The sequence below is a fragment of the Lemur catta genome, chromosome 10 (assembly GCF_020740605.2).
Source record: "Lemur catta isolate mLemCat1 chromosome 10, mLemCat1.pri, whole genome shotgun sequence".
NCBI lineage: Eukaryota > Metazoa > Chordata > Mammalia > Primates > Lemuridae > Lemur > Lemur catta.
Genome location: NC_059137.1, coordinates 61,289,030 through 61,307,692, shown reverse-complemented (window position 1 = coordinate 61,307,692; position 18,663 = coordinate 61,289,030). Strand labels below are relative to the sequence as shown.

Here is an 18,663-nt window from a genome sequence, read left to right as displayed (position 1 = left end):
AGTTTGATGAGGTTCTATGGATGAAAAAAAGGAGATTGTTTTGTTGGCCAAATAATTTTGAGTAATGCTTAATGTTATCTGCCCTGTGGAATACTCATATATCCAAAGCTCTGAATGCTCTTGCAAGAAAGAAACCATTGAATAGTTATGTAAATTGGTGTTTCCTAAGCTAATATGACCAAGGCAAAAAAAGAAGCATTTTAAAAGAAATAACTAATAACATCCTGTAGAATGCATTCTAAAGAACACACCTTGGGAAACAGCTTTAAGCGCTAAATAAGACCCCGAGCTCTCATCCCAGGGTGGTGGGAGATATTTTCCTGAATTTATAAGGCCAAAGACAGCTATTCTGATCACTCAAGGAAGGAACAGAAGTTTATTCGCACTAACTGGTCACTCTCACTGACAACCTCTCCCAACTCCTGCAAACGTGGATCTTCACCTCCTTTTAAATAGCTGCTATCACCATGTAGCGTCACAATGCACTCAAAAGCATAGCTCACGGTCATGTTGGGCCTACTTAAAATGGAAGCCTCTAAACAACTGGTTTCAACTCCAAATCAGTGCTGTTAACATAGGGTTAAATTTAAGATGACTTGTTTTTTATTTAAATTTAATTATTAATTGACATCACTATTTTTAACTAAAAAATTTTGTTTTACAAAAGCATCTCCCAGGGCCTTTCTTGAAGTAAGTTACTCTCAACTGAGGCATCAGGATATTCAGGTGTGTCTCACCATCATTTTTAGGCGTGAGGCAAATAATCAGTCACCAACAATTATTAAAGTACAGAATTTTAAGACTCACTTAAAACAACAGTGCCGTTGGAATGCCATCCCTGTAACAGCATTACTGTCCCTCACTTGCATTCTAATACAGTTTCTTCAATGTGAGAGGGTAAGCTAGTTCCTCCTGAGATACGTCTGTGATATGTGCCTATTACTAATATTCCATTAACAGTAGGGATGATTTGTAATTTATTCCTGAGCAGAAACAAGAAACAAAAAATGAAAAGGAATTGTGCAATGTGGGATGGTCCCTGATTGTGTACCCGACTTGTGCATGCCATCTGCCCTCTGGACCATGACAGAGAGCAACGGATAGAAAGAGTGAGCCTCATTAGTCCTTTTAACACATGCTTCAATTTAAGTGAAAAAATACATTTTCGCATAGCTTTTCAAGATTCCAAGAACTGCACAAAGCAAGGTGAGCCGATGTGGTACTTAAGGAAATTATTTATAGTTTTGAGTGTATCCGCGGCAGGGGTGGTGACTCTGAACAGATTCCAAAAAAGTTGCCAATTCTACGCGAAGAGAGTTGCATCCAATAAACTGCTCCAATTTAGCCAGAAAGCTACACAGAGCTGTTCTCTAAGTAGGAAATATAAATACATGCTGCATTCACACATATTTCAAACGCTCTGTTTGGTTGATAACAGCCTGTGTTGAGGTCGCAAAAGTGAAAGTCAATCTCCAAGGATCACAGGTCAATGTTTCACAAACATTTAACAAATCGTAACCGAAGTTGGGAATCTCTGTGGAAGTGTAAAATGGATCAAAGATTCATGTCACCTCTAACTTCTGGCCAGGCATTCTTTGCATTCACTTTTTCAAAAGTCCATTTCGATAACAAGCTAGAGTTGAAGGAAACCTTTCTGCTTATGGCACTTCCAACGTGAAAATGAAAAATTCTGATAAAGCTCATAGCCTTGAGGAAAATTTCAAGTGGCTTATTGCCTTAGTTTTCTCTTATTTCACTTATTCATTATCACACAGAACTGAAGGACAGATTCTGCCTTTTGCTCTATAGGCTACATTCTATTTTCAGTGGAGACCAGAGCTGGTGACTTGAGTATTTCGCTACTCATTTATCTGTGTAGCCCTCAGTTTAATGGACTCAAGATCTGCAAAGCACATTCCACGGAAGAAGCCTGTACATCGGCTGATGGGATGTGTGGGTGTGCACGAATTATGCAAAGAGAAAAGTTACTCTTCTGCATGCAGTGAACCAAATTATCCCCATTCCTTTGCAGAAGTTTTTTTTTTTTTTTTTGCCTTTTTTCTTTTCACAGCTTGAATAATGTTTAGCTGAGATTTCTGGTTTTTCTTGGTTTTCGTTAGGATCCAACAGGTGTGGGAAAGGGCCACATGCCTGTGGCCAGGGCATCCCTTACAAGATCTCTGCCCTCCTAATATACACTTATCTTATGGCTATGGGTGTCTTGTCACTGGCCTTGATTCCAGAGTAGGGCTCTTAAAGCCGGAAGCGTTAAGACCAAAATAATGTCATTTAGTGTCTAGGGGGAGGTTACAAAGAGGATTAGATGCAGGCAGGCAGGCAGGGTATATTAAATGAGTCCGTGACTAACAGGGTGTGACAGAAAAGGGTTTTATTCTTTTCAACAAAACAATTCCCTAGGACTGGGACCATTACTTCACTGTGCCTTTATCACCTTGGAATTTTTATGGTTATTTTTGATGAATTCACATTTTTGTAAGGGCTTTTTTGAAATGATGCCAGTTTTCAATTTTTAATTAAAGTCGTAAATAATCTTAATTCTGCCTTAAAAGGTTTATTGTTTCTTTCTTTTTTTTTTTTCACTATTGCTGCCAGGAAATATTTCAAATACCAAGTCCTAATGTGTGTGAGCAATTAGAATCTCTCCAAGGTCTAATAACAACATCGTACTGTGTAAATATTACATACTGATATATCAGCACAAGATCTGGAAATGTGGATTGACTGATTTCAGGTTTATTAGCAACAGCTTCTCCTGGGAGTGACATTTCCGCTTTTTGTTGGATGGAGGAAATTTCATCACTTAATTTTTCCAAATTAATCCATCACAGATGCATAAAGGATTTTTTAAGTCTTCAGACAAAAAGGTTAAAATTCGGAAAGTAAACATTATAAACTTATCACTAAGGGCTGGGAAATGAAAGTCAACCAAATCCAATTCGACCATTGCAGAAACAGAGTGAACATCAAAAGCTGACTCATTTGAGAGACAATATCTCATTTTAAATAAGAAAAAATTAAGAGAACTCTGCAATATTTGACATGAGATTATACTGGTCCTTGAAGCTATATCCAATGTTATCTAGATTGCCTATTAAAGGCCGTCTGCAAATTGTCAGTAAAATTATATTTTGTAGTCTCAAGGTCTGTTTTTCTTTTTTCAATTAGTACTTCAAGAATCTTTCACACAATCAAAACTACTCTTCCTTTCATAAAGGCTGAAACATACCATGTCTGAACAACAGAAACCATTAAGAATTCCTAAAAATATCCCGTTATGTTTCCATACCTGTCAACCTAGGTTACCTTCTCAACTTGAACATCACATTGTTGCTTATTTGTCCAGATAGGAGACTTATACTCTCTCACGTCCATGACAGTTGTTATTCTCCACGAAGGTACTGTCCAGTGTTACCGACAGATTTGCTATTACAGTGAAGCCTCACACATTTGGGACAACATGGAGATGAAGAATGGTCTGACTTGGGAGAAAAACCTCTCATCTAGAAAAGTTTTTTTTTTTTTTTTAACAAATACAATTTGTTACTTCAAATTTATAAGACATATATAGATAGGGACAAAAACCATTACACAGTGGTCCTGCTAAAAGTAGTCAAGAGTACGCAACAGCAACAATGGTGTGTTATTTTAAGAGGATTAAACATCCTCCTTCCAACTTTATTTACATTATTAATTACCTTGGCAGTTCCTTTGCTTTTCTGACACAAGAACATATCCAATCCATGCTAAGTAATCATAGATATCAATTTACTGGGATTCCAATTAAAGAGAGTTAACCACATTTCCATCAAAAAATAAATGACTTTAACAACTGATTTACAAGAGTAGGTTTGTATGCAATTTAGAATAGCAATCAAATCCTTCTGACTGAGCATTTCTCCAACTCACAGGGAAGAGATCAAATTCTTTTCCATGTATCTGTCCTTGGCAGGTATTGTGCTAACACTTCTCAGAAGAGAAAATTTAAGTAACAAAAAGACTATAGAACAGTTCCCAACAAAAAAAGTGTTAAATCCATATAAACCATGAAAGAATGCAAGATTTTTAACTGGAAGCCACAGTGACCTGAAAACCCTTTCCATGAGGTTTAATCACTTGAAATAAGTTGAGTCTTAAACTGCCCTTAAATTTGTTATAAAAGGGCCTTTAAATGAATCAGATACCCATCTCAATATAAATGACACATTCAAAAAGCCAAGGTCAGCTCAATATGTTTTCTGTCATGGACAGAACATACTCATTGGTCCAAAAATTTAAAAACTCAGTTATTAGGAAATGCCTTGAAAGGTAGTAAGCTCTCCATCTCTAGAAGTGTTCAAGCACAGCATGGCCAACAACTTGCTACACATCTTACACACTTAGGACAGCAAGTCAAGTGGGTTGGCTGGCTGATCTTTAATATTTCTTCCAAATCTGAGATACTATGATTTTTATGAACTTTGAAACTACATTAGTCCCTCACTGATGTCAAACGGATTTTAGGTTCAATTCCTTTTGCAAATTTTCATATACACTACCTATCAAGAAACCTGCTTTTTTCTAAGATTAAAGAAAGGAATGCTAGCTGGGCATGGTGGCTCACGCCTGTAATCCTGGCACTTTTGGAGGCTAAGGTGGGAGGATCAGTTGAGGCCAGGAGTTTGAGACCAGCCTCAGCAAGAGTGAGACCTTATCTCTACAAAATATAGAAAAATTAGCCAGGCGTGGTGGTGCACACCTGTAGTCCCAGCTACTCGGGAGGCTGAGGCAGGAGGATCAATTGAGCCCAAGAGTTTGAGACTGCAGTGAGCTATAAAGACGCCTCTGCATTCTAGCCTGAGTGACACAGTAAGACCCTATGTCAAAAATAAAAAAATAAATAAAAAAGTAAGGAATACTCTATACTTACCCTAGAGACTCACTTACCTTCTTCATTAGAGCTAAAATGATTTTAGTGAATTGATATTAACAGAAAAACACTTCTCTCCAGAAAGGCTTTTTGAGTTGTTGTTGTTTTTCCCAATTCAATTTTCTGTAGCTATTTATATTTAATTTCCACAAAAGTCTTGTTATTTTCCAGTTTAGGTGACTTTTACTAATTTTCTCTGATTCCTAGTACACAAGCCTTCCCCAGAAATTACCTGGCTATATCAGCTATGCAAACCACAGCCGTGCTATTACTTCATGGGGGAGACATCCGCCTCAAACAGTTTAAAGCATGTTACACCTTGAGAAGTATAAGAATTTCCAATGCCTTGCAGAAGCTCCAAGTACTGCAAGAGTTACTTAAATATACTTTTCCTGGCTGGAAAATTCTCTTTTAAAATTACCTTTTTCCTTGCTTGTTGATCTTTGGAAGAATGTGCCTTCACATGCTTTCTTAGGGAGCTTGGGTCTGTGTAGCGTTTGGTACATCCTGGAATTTGACAAGCATAAGGTTTCTAAATAAGAAAGAAAGAAAGAAAGAAACAGCTGTGATCAAATCATACAGGTAACTGGGGAAGGTTTTACTCAAAGACTACTGGCTTTAGAGCGTGAACTGGTACCAACCAACTGACGTGCAATGCTGGGTAATACTCATGCATTTTAATTAGAAAGTCCAGTAACTGCATCATGGTAAAGAGAAGAGTAAACTTTCAAAAAACAAAGAGATGGCCTATCTTTGATGATTTTGAAGCGATTGCTTGAGAATGCACTGGAACCACGAAATCTCTTGTGGCATTTTTTAATGTGGAAATTATTAGTAACCATCTCCAGTCATACTTACAGTTATGCTTCCCTGAGAATAATCTTTGGTACTGTCAGAAACTAGTAAATACATATTCTTTAAGGGTTCAGGTAAAGAAGCTGTAGAAAAGTCCAGAAAAGACTGGGTATGTTTCAGAAGAAACCTGATTCAGAAAGAGAGAAGGAGAGAATTAAAAAGAGGAAAATTAGTGTCAAGTGAGTAAGAGACAGTAGGTTTCAAACAGCAGACAGCCAGAGAAGCATTAATGTTGTTATTCGCAGAAGAGTCCCACTGCTGAACCTGAGTTACGTGAATAAGCTCTTGGCTCAGTGCGATGAGAACACAAATTTTGGCTACTCCAATTCCCTCACGCTCCGAGGTGTGGAACTTAAAGCTCAGTCTGGGATCTTTTTTTATTTTTGTATCCCTGGTGCTTGGTACATAATAGGAATGAAGGAATGAATGAAAGAGCACCTCACATCCATTCAAATTTCAATACCTCCTCCTACTGTTATAATAAAATTCATGCCAAGAGTTTGAGAATATGACTCTTGAGTTGTGAAATAAATCAAAATCTGCATACTTCAAGAATTGGAAAATTTAAAAAAAAATCACAGTATTAACTGTGATCTACTAAGTATTAGTATTAACATTGATCTACTAAGTATCTCATCAGGTAAGGTATTAGAACTGTGTCCATACGATGTGAAATGTGTCTCTAAAACAGGATTCTTGCTCTAGAAATCTGCTACACTATTGAAAAAAGTTCAGATTTGGTTTTTTTTTACTGTTTATATTTTGCTCCTGTTTCTGTTTTATGTGCATGCTTGTCATTTTGTGGGCCAACAGGTATGTGGATTACATTATTTTCCTCACTGGAAGTCACATCTATGAGTCACATTCCTTTTTTGTGTGTGTGACATTTTTGATTCCAAGAACAAGGAAAACCATGAGTATATAACTTGACACACCCAATTTAGTCTTTTTGTTTTGTTTTGTTTTGTTTGTTTTTTTTGAGAAAAGGTCTCACTCTTTTCCCCAGGCTAGAGTGCAGTGGCATCATCGTAGCTCACTGCAATCTTAAGACTCCTTGGGCTCAAGTGATTCTCCTGCCTCAGCCTCTGGAGTAGCTAGGAGCATAGCCAAAATGCCCAGCCAATTGTTTTATTTTCTGTAGAGATGGGGTCTCACCATGTTGCCCAGGCTGGTCTCAAACTCCTAGGCTCAAGTGATCCTCCTGGCTTAGCCTCCCAAAGTGCTGGGATTAAATGCATGAGCCATCCCACCTGGGTGACACACCCAATTTGAATTCTGTATTTGATATCTGCTGTGTTCACAGACTGACTGACTGACTGAATAGTTGAATCATCCAACAGCTCTTATGCTTCCAGGATGTGCTAGTCACTGTGTTCCCTAGTAGAGATCTAACAGTGAACAATGGATGAACCAGGTTCTCAAGGCCTCATAGTTTTTACAAAATGGTGAGCCAATTATTGATTAAAGTCACTTGCCAATGAATTTCCACTGGGAATTCAGAGTTTGCATGGCTTTCTTGCACTAGCCTTCCCTACCTGCCCCCGCTTTAGGAGAGTTACTAGCCACTGTCTTTACTGGCAGTCCCACTGGGACCACATAAGCTTATGTTCTGAGCATTAGAGGAGATGTTGCATGTAAAAAAGGCTTTATGATGACTATTAACATGTTACATAAATTGATGCCCTTATTATTACAATGGTAACTATGATTTGGGTTGGTAATGCCATTTTGTATTTGAATTTGAGATATTCTTGAAAGCAGCTCAACTACACATTCTTCCTCCTAGCTGGCCTTCACTCTGTTCCCTTGCTGTCAAGCCACCCGGGACCAGTATGCCAAAACAGCAACATCAGGGACTGGTCTAAGCAGTTTGCTGTACTGGTCATATTATATCAGATTGTCTAAGCTTTAAATGGCATGCTACACATCATCTAATTATACATTTTATTATTGTCCATTTGTACTGTACAATTATGTCCCCTGTTTAGATATTAGGATGCTAACAGAGAAATGAATTAATAAAACTTTTCAGGGGTAGAGTTATGAACTCAGTAATCTTTATGGGAAAACCATTTTCACACAAGTAAAGAATCCACTTAGTTTAAGAAAGATACCGTATCCAAAATTCTGACAGCATTAGCATAAGGAGTGCTTAATGAAAGGAAACAGGGACCTAAATTTAAATCATAAATTCTTCAAGCAACTACAGTTTGCTTTTTAAAACAAGTGTTTGCTTTCTATATGGTTTTAAAAGAGCTCACCAATTTGTTAAATGTAGTAAAAATTTAAACAGGAGCTAGTTTGGAGCTTAAAAGAAAAATGATGGTTTTAAAAGATTTGATAGAGAAATAATTTTTTCAAAAAAACAAAAATAGCTGAGTTTTAAAAGCTATTGCATTGAACTAATATGAAATTATTATCTTAGCTTTCCTCAAAAGTTTTTAAAAAGATAATTTTTTAATTCCAAAATGATTTTTGAACATGCTCTTAGTTTGATTAGCTAAAATTAGCTCTGAGTGAAGAAGGGTATTGTAGAACCGTAACACTTAGCCTCACAATAGTTCTTTCAAACTACAGATAACTAGCTAGAGTAGAGGCAATTTCTCAAGACAATCTTGTCTCATAAATGTTCATTCTTCCATGATAAAGTTTAATGACAAATTGGAAAATTCATTGGATTCTACCAAGACCATTTTAGACACAACAAAATAGGGCACTTTAACATAATTTATTCTTTTTCCTTTTTTCTAACTTTAAAAACCCCATTATTCACCAAATTTACTCATTTAATATTCTATTCTATTGATCCTAAAATCATGGAATTCAGCTAGAGCAGAAAGGGTCCATTCTATGCCCATGTTGCTCTAATTATATTTCAGATATTTACTAGGCAAACCCATCACATTTATGTATATTGGGAGATAATTCTGTTTAGAAAGGTTATGTGACATATAGCTAAAATGACTTCTATCAATATGACTAATAGAGACTAATATAAAATTTAATAAATATGTCAACTATAACATCAGAAGAATCTTAAATATGTATGAGAAGGTGTGTGGAAATAACAGTATCTTTTCAAAATTCAAACTCTGGTGTAGTTTAATAATAGATATCAGAATGTTAACACCGAAAAAGTACTGTCATGAATACATTACTTGCAAGAACGTGGGATAAGAGATCTGTGATGTGTTTAATACATTTATCCTGATGGCTTTGTTAAGTGAAGTGAAATTACATAGAGTCTACCTGGCCTCATGTAAGGAAAATGGCATCAAATTCTGCGAAATGCAAAGGAGGGCTATCAACATAATTGAGAAAATAAGTCTTAGAAAAGGCATTTGGGAATGAGCAAAATGTTGCAGCATTAAGGGAGTTAAGGGTGTAATAATGAAAATCAATTGTTCTCATAGGGTTGATGTCAAAGTATATGGGGACTGCTAACACTTAGGAAGCACGATGAAACTGAACCCTCGAGAAAGATTTGCTTTTTCTTTTTAGATTGCTGGAAGGTGAAAACACCAGGTGTTCTCTAAAGCAAAAGGCCAGACTCACTCTCAAAAACCATGCCAGCCGCAAAGTTCTTATGTCAAGAAGAAAAGAACCAGGGTAAAAAAAAATAATAATAATAATAATAAAAATAAATAAAACCAAAAAACCACTTCATATTTCTAGCAATAGCATGCATTATCTACTTGATGCTGGAATACTTATTTAAATGCCCCATCTCTAGCAGTCATTCTGTGTACTAAAATCTACTACATGACAGCCCCTAAACTGTTTTTGCTTTGTACACAGAGGTGATCGAGTAACCCTTTTGTCCCAGGAAGTTGTAATATTTAGGGTAATCTGTGTCTACAGAAAAATGGAACAGTTAAGCAGTGCCCCTTCTGGCCCTTTCTAGGTTCCGCTGCTGCCCTTGGCATTGTCCTTGTAACCTCCAGACCATAAAAGCAAACACTTCCACCATCCACTATCAAGCGGGCACTTCCTCACACCAGGTTTTGGGCTGAAAATTGGAAAGCTCCTGCCATTCTTACAGTGTCCAGATGTGTCCGCTGGTGTTTGGCACGGTCGCTGGAGTTACTGAATGCCTTCTGACAGCCCGGATGCTGGCACAAATACGGCTTCTCGCCCGTGTGGCTCCGCAGGTGGATCTTGAGATTTTCAAGCCTTGAAAAGGCCTTCTTGCAACCTTCAAACTGCAGAAAGAAAACAATTTTTGGTTGTTGAGAAGAACTTTGAATGCTTGGGTCTGGGGGACAGGAAAAAATAAATGTCCTTAGGGTGTACTTAGCCTAAAACAAAATAAAATCCAAACAGTAACAAATATTACTTCTAAAAACATCCATATGTTTATGTGAGCTGCATTTTTCCACTGAATATACATGCCATTTTCTGTACCAGAATTGGGTCCCAAACTGATTTCTGTGATTACTTATTCAGAGAAAATTCACTGTGAGCCATCTGGCTCAGTTAATAAAAATACAGTAATGTGTGTCTTAAAGAGTTATTAAAAAATTAACACACTTTTCCATTTCCAAATTGGTCTAAATTGAAGGAACTGGGAAGGAAGAAACTTTTTGACAACTAATAAACTAACAAAAAAAAATCAGAATGATGTATAAGAAAATAGGAGAATTGAAGATCCAAGAGTCCAGGATGAAAAAGGCATGTGTCCACTGGATCAATATGATCATAAACTTCCTTAATATATTTGTAGGGTTTTTCCAACTCTCAAAAGAGTGACTATGTTAATATATATGGTAATGCTAACTAAGCCTCATGAGATAAATTTTTTAACGTGCTTTAAAAAAGGAAGCTGGAGGACAATTCATTACTGCTAAATCATTTTCCAAATAAAGTACTATAATAGTTTAATCTTTTTTATTTTTTAGAAATTTTGCTATCTATTTCATGGACAAAAGAATTGAAAGTGAAAGGCTGAAGATTTCAATAAATGCGTCATTGGTTTGTCAATAATATTTATTGATAGTAACATTAATTTGATGTCTTCCGTGGGCAAAACATCAGCTACTATTACAGAGTCAAAGTGATTTCAATCCTTGAAGTAACAATCTAACAAATAAAATGTGTTAGAAAAAGCCTATAAATGAACCATAAAGGTGAGATGGGGATTTATCTTTTAACTTGTTGTTTGGTGCTAAGTCCCAGATTATTTATGTGACTTTGACACAGTTTTAATCCCATTTGAGTTCCCACTGGAAGGGAAACTTAGAAATGTGGAAAACCTACACAGAACATAGCTTAATATGTTTAAAGCAATTAAGAAACCTTGCTTCTTAGAAAGGAATGTGGGGGCCAGGGGTGGAATGTAAGTGAAGAATATAAGTCAATATGAAAATATAAGTGAAGAAGGTAAGTTCCAGATGATTTCCATTCAAAATTAGCAGGTATAACTTCACCTTGCTGCAAGAAATTTTATAAAACTCCCGTTTCCCACCTACTTATTACAATAGCTGGTGGAGGCCATTGTTCATGAAGGAATGGTCCAGAGCTGGCCAGGTTTTGGTTACCGGAATTTTCATCTTTAAGTAAAGGATGAACTAAGTAGAAAGAATAATTAAACATGTCATAACTCCATCTATTTAAGTTGTCCAGATTTTGCATGCTGGAGTATTTTAAGAAATTTATGAAAGTTGCACTTATTTTTGATTGAGAGTTATACATGTTTCACAGACATATGTTGGTTTATTTCAATTTTGATATTTTGCTTAAAATAATTTTGGTGTTTTCCTGATTTCTATTTCACATAAAAATAAATTTAGCCTGAACAGAAGATGAATGCTGACGAAGCCAACTACTTCTTCAGCAGAGTGAAAGGCATACAATGCAATGTTGTGAGAGGGAGGGAGGAGCTGAGGGGCTCGTTCCTGCAGGTTTTCCAACGGGTCTCAAATTTGAGAATAAAGGGGCTCAAAATTACCCCCCACTTCATAGCTAAGAGGCCTCTGCTGACCAAACCTCTGTTTTTAAGGTTTTCTCTGAATAACGACTCAGAGCAAACTTTTGGAGCTCAGTTTATTTTACTTGGAATCACCTGGTGGACCACACTTAGATCTGCAATGAGCTTGTGGTTTTGGACACGCCAAGTCTGTAGCCTAGTTCCTAGCAAGGCGCTTTTGTAGGGTGGATTCCGTTCTGGGGCCAGCTCCGGGGGTGCAGACCCAGACCTGGGCAGGCCTCAGTAGCCACCCCTTTCCACAGTCGCCTCAGATCTTGGTCAGAGAGAAAGCTGCATTGTTTCTGCACCAGCGTGGAGTGGAGAACTACTTTCGAATAGATTAATAAGGTCTCTGTGAGCACCAGATAAAACAAGACCCCAGTTCTACCATAAAGCCATTAGAGGAATCCCAGACATAGCGTAGACTAATTCAAACTGTCCACTTGGTCAGACATAGGCTACATGTAGAATAGCGTTTCCAAAGTCTTTCCAGTTAAATGTCCAGTTAAAACACAACTGATTGCTATTATTACTGTTAACAGAAGCAATAATAAAATACCAAAGGGCTCACTGCATTCCAAGCAAATCAGTGAAAAATGAACATTTCGGAACATTCGGACTATTTAAAAAACTTTTTTTCATACAGATGTATTTATTCTTGCAGCATGTTTATCTGATGCTTTTGTAAATCTAGAGTGTAGACTCTAGCATCAAGAGTTATTCAATTTCAAATAAATACTGCATATCACCATGTAGATTTTGGAGAGAGAAATCAAGAGGAAAAATATGTGAGAACAATTAATATGGATAAATATAAGGGTTTGGAATTAAATAAAAAGAGACATAATGAAGTCTGTTTTCTTATAAAATGCATGAGGGTCAGCATCCAATGTTTTGCTTGACATTTGATCTTACGTGTCTAGTGTAGATGTTGCTAGCAAATAGTAAGTACTTAATTAACGATTCCTGAGTAAATGGACAAATGAATGAATGCCCAGGAGCTACATTTTTAAAAGACCCATACCAGTTACTGCTTAGGCGAAATTCTTTTTATTTTTTCAGTTTTTTTTTTAATTTCAAAATATTAAGGGGGTACAAATGTTTTTATCACATGGATACCTTTTATAAATAGCAAGGATGGAGGAAAATATGAATGCCCAGACTGAAAATGACAACAAAAAGATTATCTGTAAAATGGCAAAAATCCAGCTGATATCAGATGTTTCCTTTGTAACACTAAAGGCCAGAAGACAACAAAGTAATATTATAGTATTTTCAGGGGAAAAGATTAAAAGTGAAGGGTTTGACCTACTGAGTTGTATGAATTAAGGCAGGAGAAAGGCAACTTCACGCACGCAGGAGCTCACAGTATAAAAAACACCCACTAACTCTAGTTGAAGTAATTCACTTGAAGAAATCATCAACACAAAACCAGTAAAATCAAGCACTAAAGGATTAACAGATCACTTGGTGGAGGACCTAACACCCAACTCATCCCAGGAGTGTGGAGGACACCACACCTGAATGAACGTGTCACACAATTCTGCAAGACGAGGAAGAAGGTGCTGTTTTTCTCTAATGGCGTCTGGATGAAACTTGAAAGCAAACAATTTTATAATGAATCATTATCATTCATTATGGGTATAACCCTGTAATTCAGCCCAAGAATTTCCTCTCCCTCAGGCAGTTTTACCCCGAGATTTATAAGTTCGATTACATGCAAATACATTAAAAATAAACTAACATTTAGGCAGGCTTATAAAAAATTGTTACAAAATATAACAAAACTGGCTTCTTTCAGTTTGGGCAAATGGATGCCTTTAATCATTCTTTTTATTTTTTTATTTTTTTCATGTTTTCCAAATCTTTACTGAGCATGTCGTCTCACCTTGTAAATGAACATGTAAGCTTAGGAAAGCAAGGACCGTAGCAGTATTCCCTTGGGTTTGGCCAGATGCTTTCTCACCACAGTTCCTAAAGTGCAAGTTCACTCTGAGATCTAAGGTCCCAATTGTCAACCGACTGCTGTGTCACTGCCACTGACCAACTCCTACACGAAATTGACCAATATCCTATTCTCAGGTCCTATACTTCCTGCACTGGCTGTGGAACCATGCACCCAAAAGCCAGTGACACACAACTGGATCAGCAGGCCAGAGTTTGCCTGAGGTTCAAAAACAAACCATTTACAGGAAGACAAAAGAAACAACAACAAACAAACTCTCAGAATCCAAGGGGGCAGCAGAAGGAGGAAGAATAGAATATAAGAGAGACAAGGCAGGGTGATAATTTGGGTCACAATGTCAGAAAAGGGGCCCCGTGTTCATTCGGCATTTATTCCATGCCAAGCTCCTTGCTAGGAATTTTCCCTTATATTAGTAATTTTATCTAAATAGTATTTTCCCCCCCAAAAGACTCAGTAAGACCCATGGGCATGGCACTCGTGTCTTAGGCACCGGGAGGAACAAGATGATAAAACTCAAACTTTACTCACAGGAGGGTCAACGCATATGGCTGGGCAGGTTAAACACTGATGTACCCCCAAGCTGTGGTTCTCAAAGACATGGGTCCTGAGCCAGTGGCATCAGTATCACCTAGGAACATGTCAGAGACAGAAGTCCTCTGACTCCACCCCAGGCCTACAGAATCAGAACCCTGGGAGTGGGGCACAGCCACCTGACAGTTAACCAGTCCACCAGGGCCACACTGCAGTGTAAACGGATGAGTTAGCGAATGACATTCCTGTTGTAATCATTGTCCATTTTCTGACAAAAATCTTCCGACACAGTGAAGCGTTTTGCAGAATTTACCCAATTCTAACTCATGCAAGAGCCATAGGGGCTAGCACTGCCGCAGCTATCCTAGGACTGAAAAGGAACATCTCCATTCCGGAGTGGGGCAGGGTTATCTCTGTTCACACAATAAACAGGACAAAATCCCAGAATGCCAATCTCTTACCAGAGACTCTAAATTCCCACCTCTTTAATCTGATACTGCGCAGCTGTCTGGTTGGAAATAGGTGTGCCCCCAAGTTCCCTCCATGGCCTGACCAACAGAACACCCCACATTTCTAAGCTCACTGCACTCCCATTGAGGAGCAGCACTGAAGGGGAGCCGTCGCTTTCCATTCGCACATTTCAGTGGCTTTACAGACACGTATGAAAACCGTGCATGAAACCATAAGTGACAGAACTTTCACTCTCAGGGGTTTTGAAAATACAGCATTGCATGACGCCTCCCTCTGAGAAAAATCTCTTTAACTCCGAGGCTGTTTTCAAGTAACAAACTCTAATTAGAAAGTTTAAGTTGCCTCAAACCTAAAGAACCTTAGCTTGCACCACTTTGCTAATTTAGAAGATTATTTCATATTTAAAAGAATCACAACTGGACTGTAATCACCATCTCTATATGTTGGCTTGATTACGGATTGTTGACATTAAGTGGCATTAAGATGACCTTTGAAATATTACTTTCCCTTTCTATTAGAGGCTTTTGTGTAAGGTTCTAAAAATGAAAGGCTCATTAGACACCATTAAAATGGGATTTATTCCATATGTGTAACCAATAATTAAGTGGAATATTCCTCCCTCCCCTAATCAGCTACTTAGAGAGCTGAGAAGCATAAGTTCGTATTCAAAGCAGTAATAACAGCAAACCTTTCCTGATCAGGTTTCCATACCATTGCTAATGTCAACAAAACCCAAACAGAAAGGAGACTATGATGCTGGACATGCTTTTTAAAAATATACGTTTGATTTCAATTAAGGCTCAGTGTTTACGACCCTTGGAGGTATACGACTTTACAATTTCATCAGTCGAGACTAATTAATCCCATTAGTGCTGGCTGACACTGTGATATGCAGCAAAAATTGACTGACAGATTATACACCAGCTCACATCGCTACATACAGCCCAAAGACAACAGAGAGGAAAGGCATGGCTGGGAGTGTCCGTGAATATTTCTAACATGGCAGATACAATCAAGGTGACTTCCACCGTAAGCCCAAGAGTTCAAGTCCACTTTTATCAAGCTCATACCTTCAAAGGGTGTAAATGAAAGACTGCCTCTCCTGTGACTCAGAAAGAGATGGCTGAAGGTACAGCTGAGGGCCACCTGACACACCTGAGGTGAGAAATCTGACACATGTATTCAGCTGGGATTTAGTTCTGGAAGTTTCCTTCTAGAGCGGTGCTTCCCAGCTGTATATGCCTGTGAATCACCTGGGGGTCTTATTAAAATGCAAACCCTGACTGAGTGAGCCTGGGTGGGGCCTGAGAGCCTGCATTCCTAACACTCTCCCAGATGGTACTTCTAAATGTTGAATGTTTGAAGGTTACACTTCGAGAAACAATGTTCTGGGGATCATTAAATGATCCCTATGATGAAAATGTACAGTTTGGTGGGATTTTTAAAAGAAAAAATAAAAAACAAAATAATCAGAGAAGGGATAAAAGAATAAAGAAAGGGCTTTATTTGCCTTTGATGAACCAAACTGTGGCAGTTTCATTCTTAGCGTACGAAACAATAAAATCTAATTTTAAAATTCAAGTGGTAAGATAACATAAAAAAAAAAAAAGCAGAAAGGTCAGAGGAAAAAAAAAAGGACAGGGTCAAAACAGAAAGAGTGCAGAAAAACACTGGGGCCATCTGATTTTGCTTCTCCTTCAGTCAACTTCACACTCAGACACGTAACTCAGTCCTCACTCCATGCCGCTCTGGTTTCTGTCTCCAGTGCACTCTTACTAGTGCTCACTGCTCCAGCAAATCTTAGTATTTACCATATCAGTTTGTAGAAAGTGTTATAAAGAGAGAAAAATAGTGAAGATGTTTAGAAGCTTTTAAAAAGTAACTAGTTCATAACTCCATTACACTGAATAATACAGAATTCCTTCTGCTCTTTGTTTTAGACTAAGATTTAAGTATGAAATGTCCAATTTCCTTAAGTACTATTTGACAGCTGCTATCTCTGACATTTCATTTGACACTTCTTGTTTTATTTTTATTGTGAAGGTACATCTTCAGTCTTTCAAATGCACATTTTGGCTTGTGCTTGTCTTTCAAAAATTTTTAGAGCAATTTTTGTGAAACCATGGGTAAGTCAAAAATTCATGTTGTTTTTGAATATGAATTCCATCGTGGAACCAATGCAGTGCAGACAGCTTGAAATATCAACAAAGTGTATGGGAAGGATGTGGCTAACGAACACACAGTACATGGATGGCTTGAGAAGTTCTGTTCTGGTGATTTTAATCTTGAAAATGAGCCACATGGGCAACCTGAGACCAAGGTGGATACTGATGAGCTGAAAGCTGTAGTGGAAGTGAATCCATCTCAACCTACCCTAGAATTAGCAGCAAGGTTTGAAGTTACTATTCTAACAATATTGGACCATTTGAAACAAATTTGCAAGGTAAATAAACTGGATAGATGGGTTCCGCATGAATTAAATGAGAATCAGAAGAGAAATCATCTCAAAGCTTGCCTTTCTTTGCTGTCACAACATAAAGGCAATGATTTCTACACTGTATTGTTATGTGTGATGAAAAACGAATTATTTTTGACAATTGCAAGGGTTCAGCACAATGTTTGGATAAAGATGAAGTGCTGAAACACAGTAATCCAAAACTGAATATTCATCCAAAAAAGCTAATGGTGTCTGTTTGGTGGTCCAGCGCTGGTATTATCCATTACAGCTTCATGAAACCTGGTCAATCAATTACAGCAGATGTCTATAGCAAGCAATTGGATGAAATGATGAGGATGCTTGTGATTAAGCAGCTGAGATTGGTCAATACAGACAGGCCAATCCTCTTGCAAGACAACATTCAATCACATGTGACACAATGCTGCTCAAATTATAGAATCTGGACTTGGAAACTGTCATCCACTGTATTCACCAGACCTTGCACCAACTGACTACCACTTCTTCCAGGCCTTGGACCACTACTTGCAAGGAAAAAGATTCAATTCTCAGCAAGCTGTGGAAAACACCTTTCTTGATTTCACCGCCACTCGTTCTCCAGGCTTCTTTGCTGCTGACATAAAGAAGCTACTGTTAAGATGGCAAAACTGTGTTGTGCATGGTTTAGGCGCATACTTTGATTAATTATACTGCCTCTTGTTTGAGATATAATAAACTACACTTTTGATTCGAAATTTGGCATTTCATATTTAATGGCCTAATAATTCCACGAGGACAGAGAACATGTCTCTGCTTGTTATTGCTTTGTGATTTTACTCATTTTCCAGTCAAATCACCCTCTTGTCCATAACAGAACATTGTACCCAGGAGCTTCTGTTGTCTTCTTTTGGTTGCTAAAAGGTAATATCTGATTTTATAATATTTCAAAGGTTTTACATCAAGAATAACAGTATCCTTATTGGAAAATTACTTAGAGTCATGATAGGGTTATACCTGGTTAGTCTTAGAGTCTTCTTAACTTTAGGGAAATCAATGCAACCCAAACTGAGTTTCCAAAGGTTCTGAGTATCTAAATAGATTTACACTTGCATTTCCTACAATAACCATTGAAGTTTTCCTGCCCCTGGGTTTGGCTGGGGCAGACTGAGTGTGTAAGACACTATGACACTTTGGTCTCAGTGAGTCAACCAATTTAGTGTGTACTACTCATCTGGAATAATGAAGTGGCCTACAGTCCTCATGTATCCAGATTTTCTGGAACTATTAAAAATTTTATAGAATTAATATAAAACTTTTCTGTAATGTTTTCCTAAACTATAATAAAGAGATTCCAGTTACTGTGTTTTTCCCTGTTATTCTAGTGTACAAAATGAATCAATTAACTAGCTCATAAATACAATTTCCTGGCTTGTTGTGTTTCTTGTTTTTGATTAAGAAATCTGTATAAAACAAAGGTCATCTAACTAGGCAGTATTATGTGTTTCTTATTGGCT

At 37.6% G+C, this 18,663-nt stretch overlaps 1 protein-coding gene across 1 annotated transcript in view; it reads right to left on the bottom strand.

Annotated features, from left to right (window-relative positions):
• GLIS3 (GLIS family zinc finger 3) overlaps positions 1-18,663 on the bottom strand; it is a 423,786-nt gene that overhangs the window by 88,097 nt on the left and 317,026 nt on the right. The window contains 2 exon segments of the mRNA XM_045563912.1: positions 5,349-5,459; positions 9,823-9,984. Of these exon segments, the coding sequence (XP_045419868.1) occupies positions 5,349-5,459; positions 9,823-9,984 (273 nt within the window).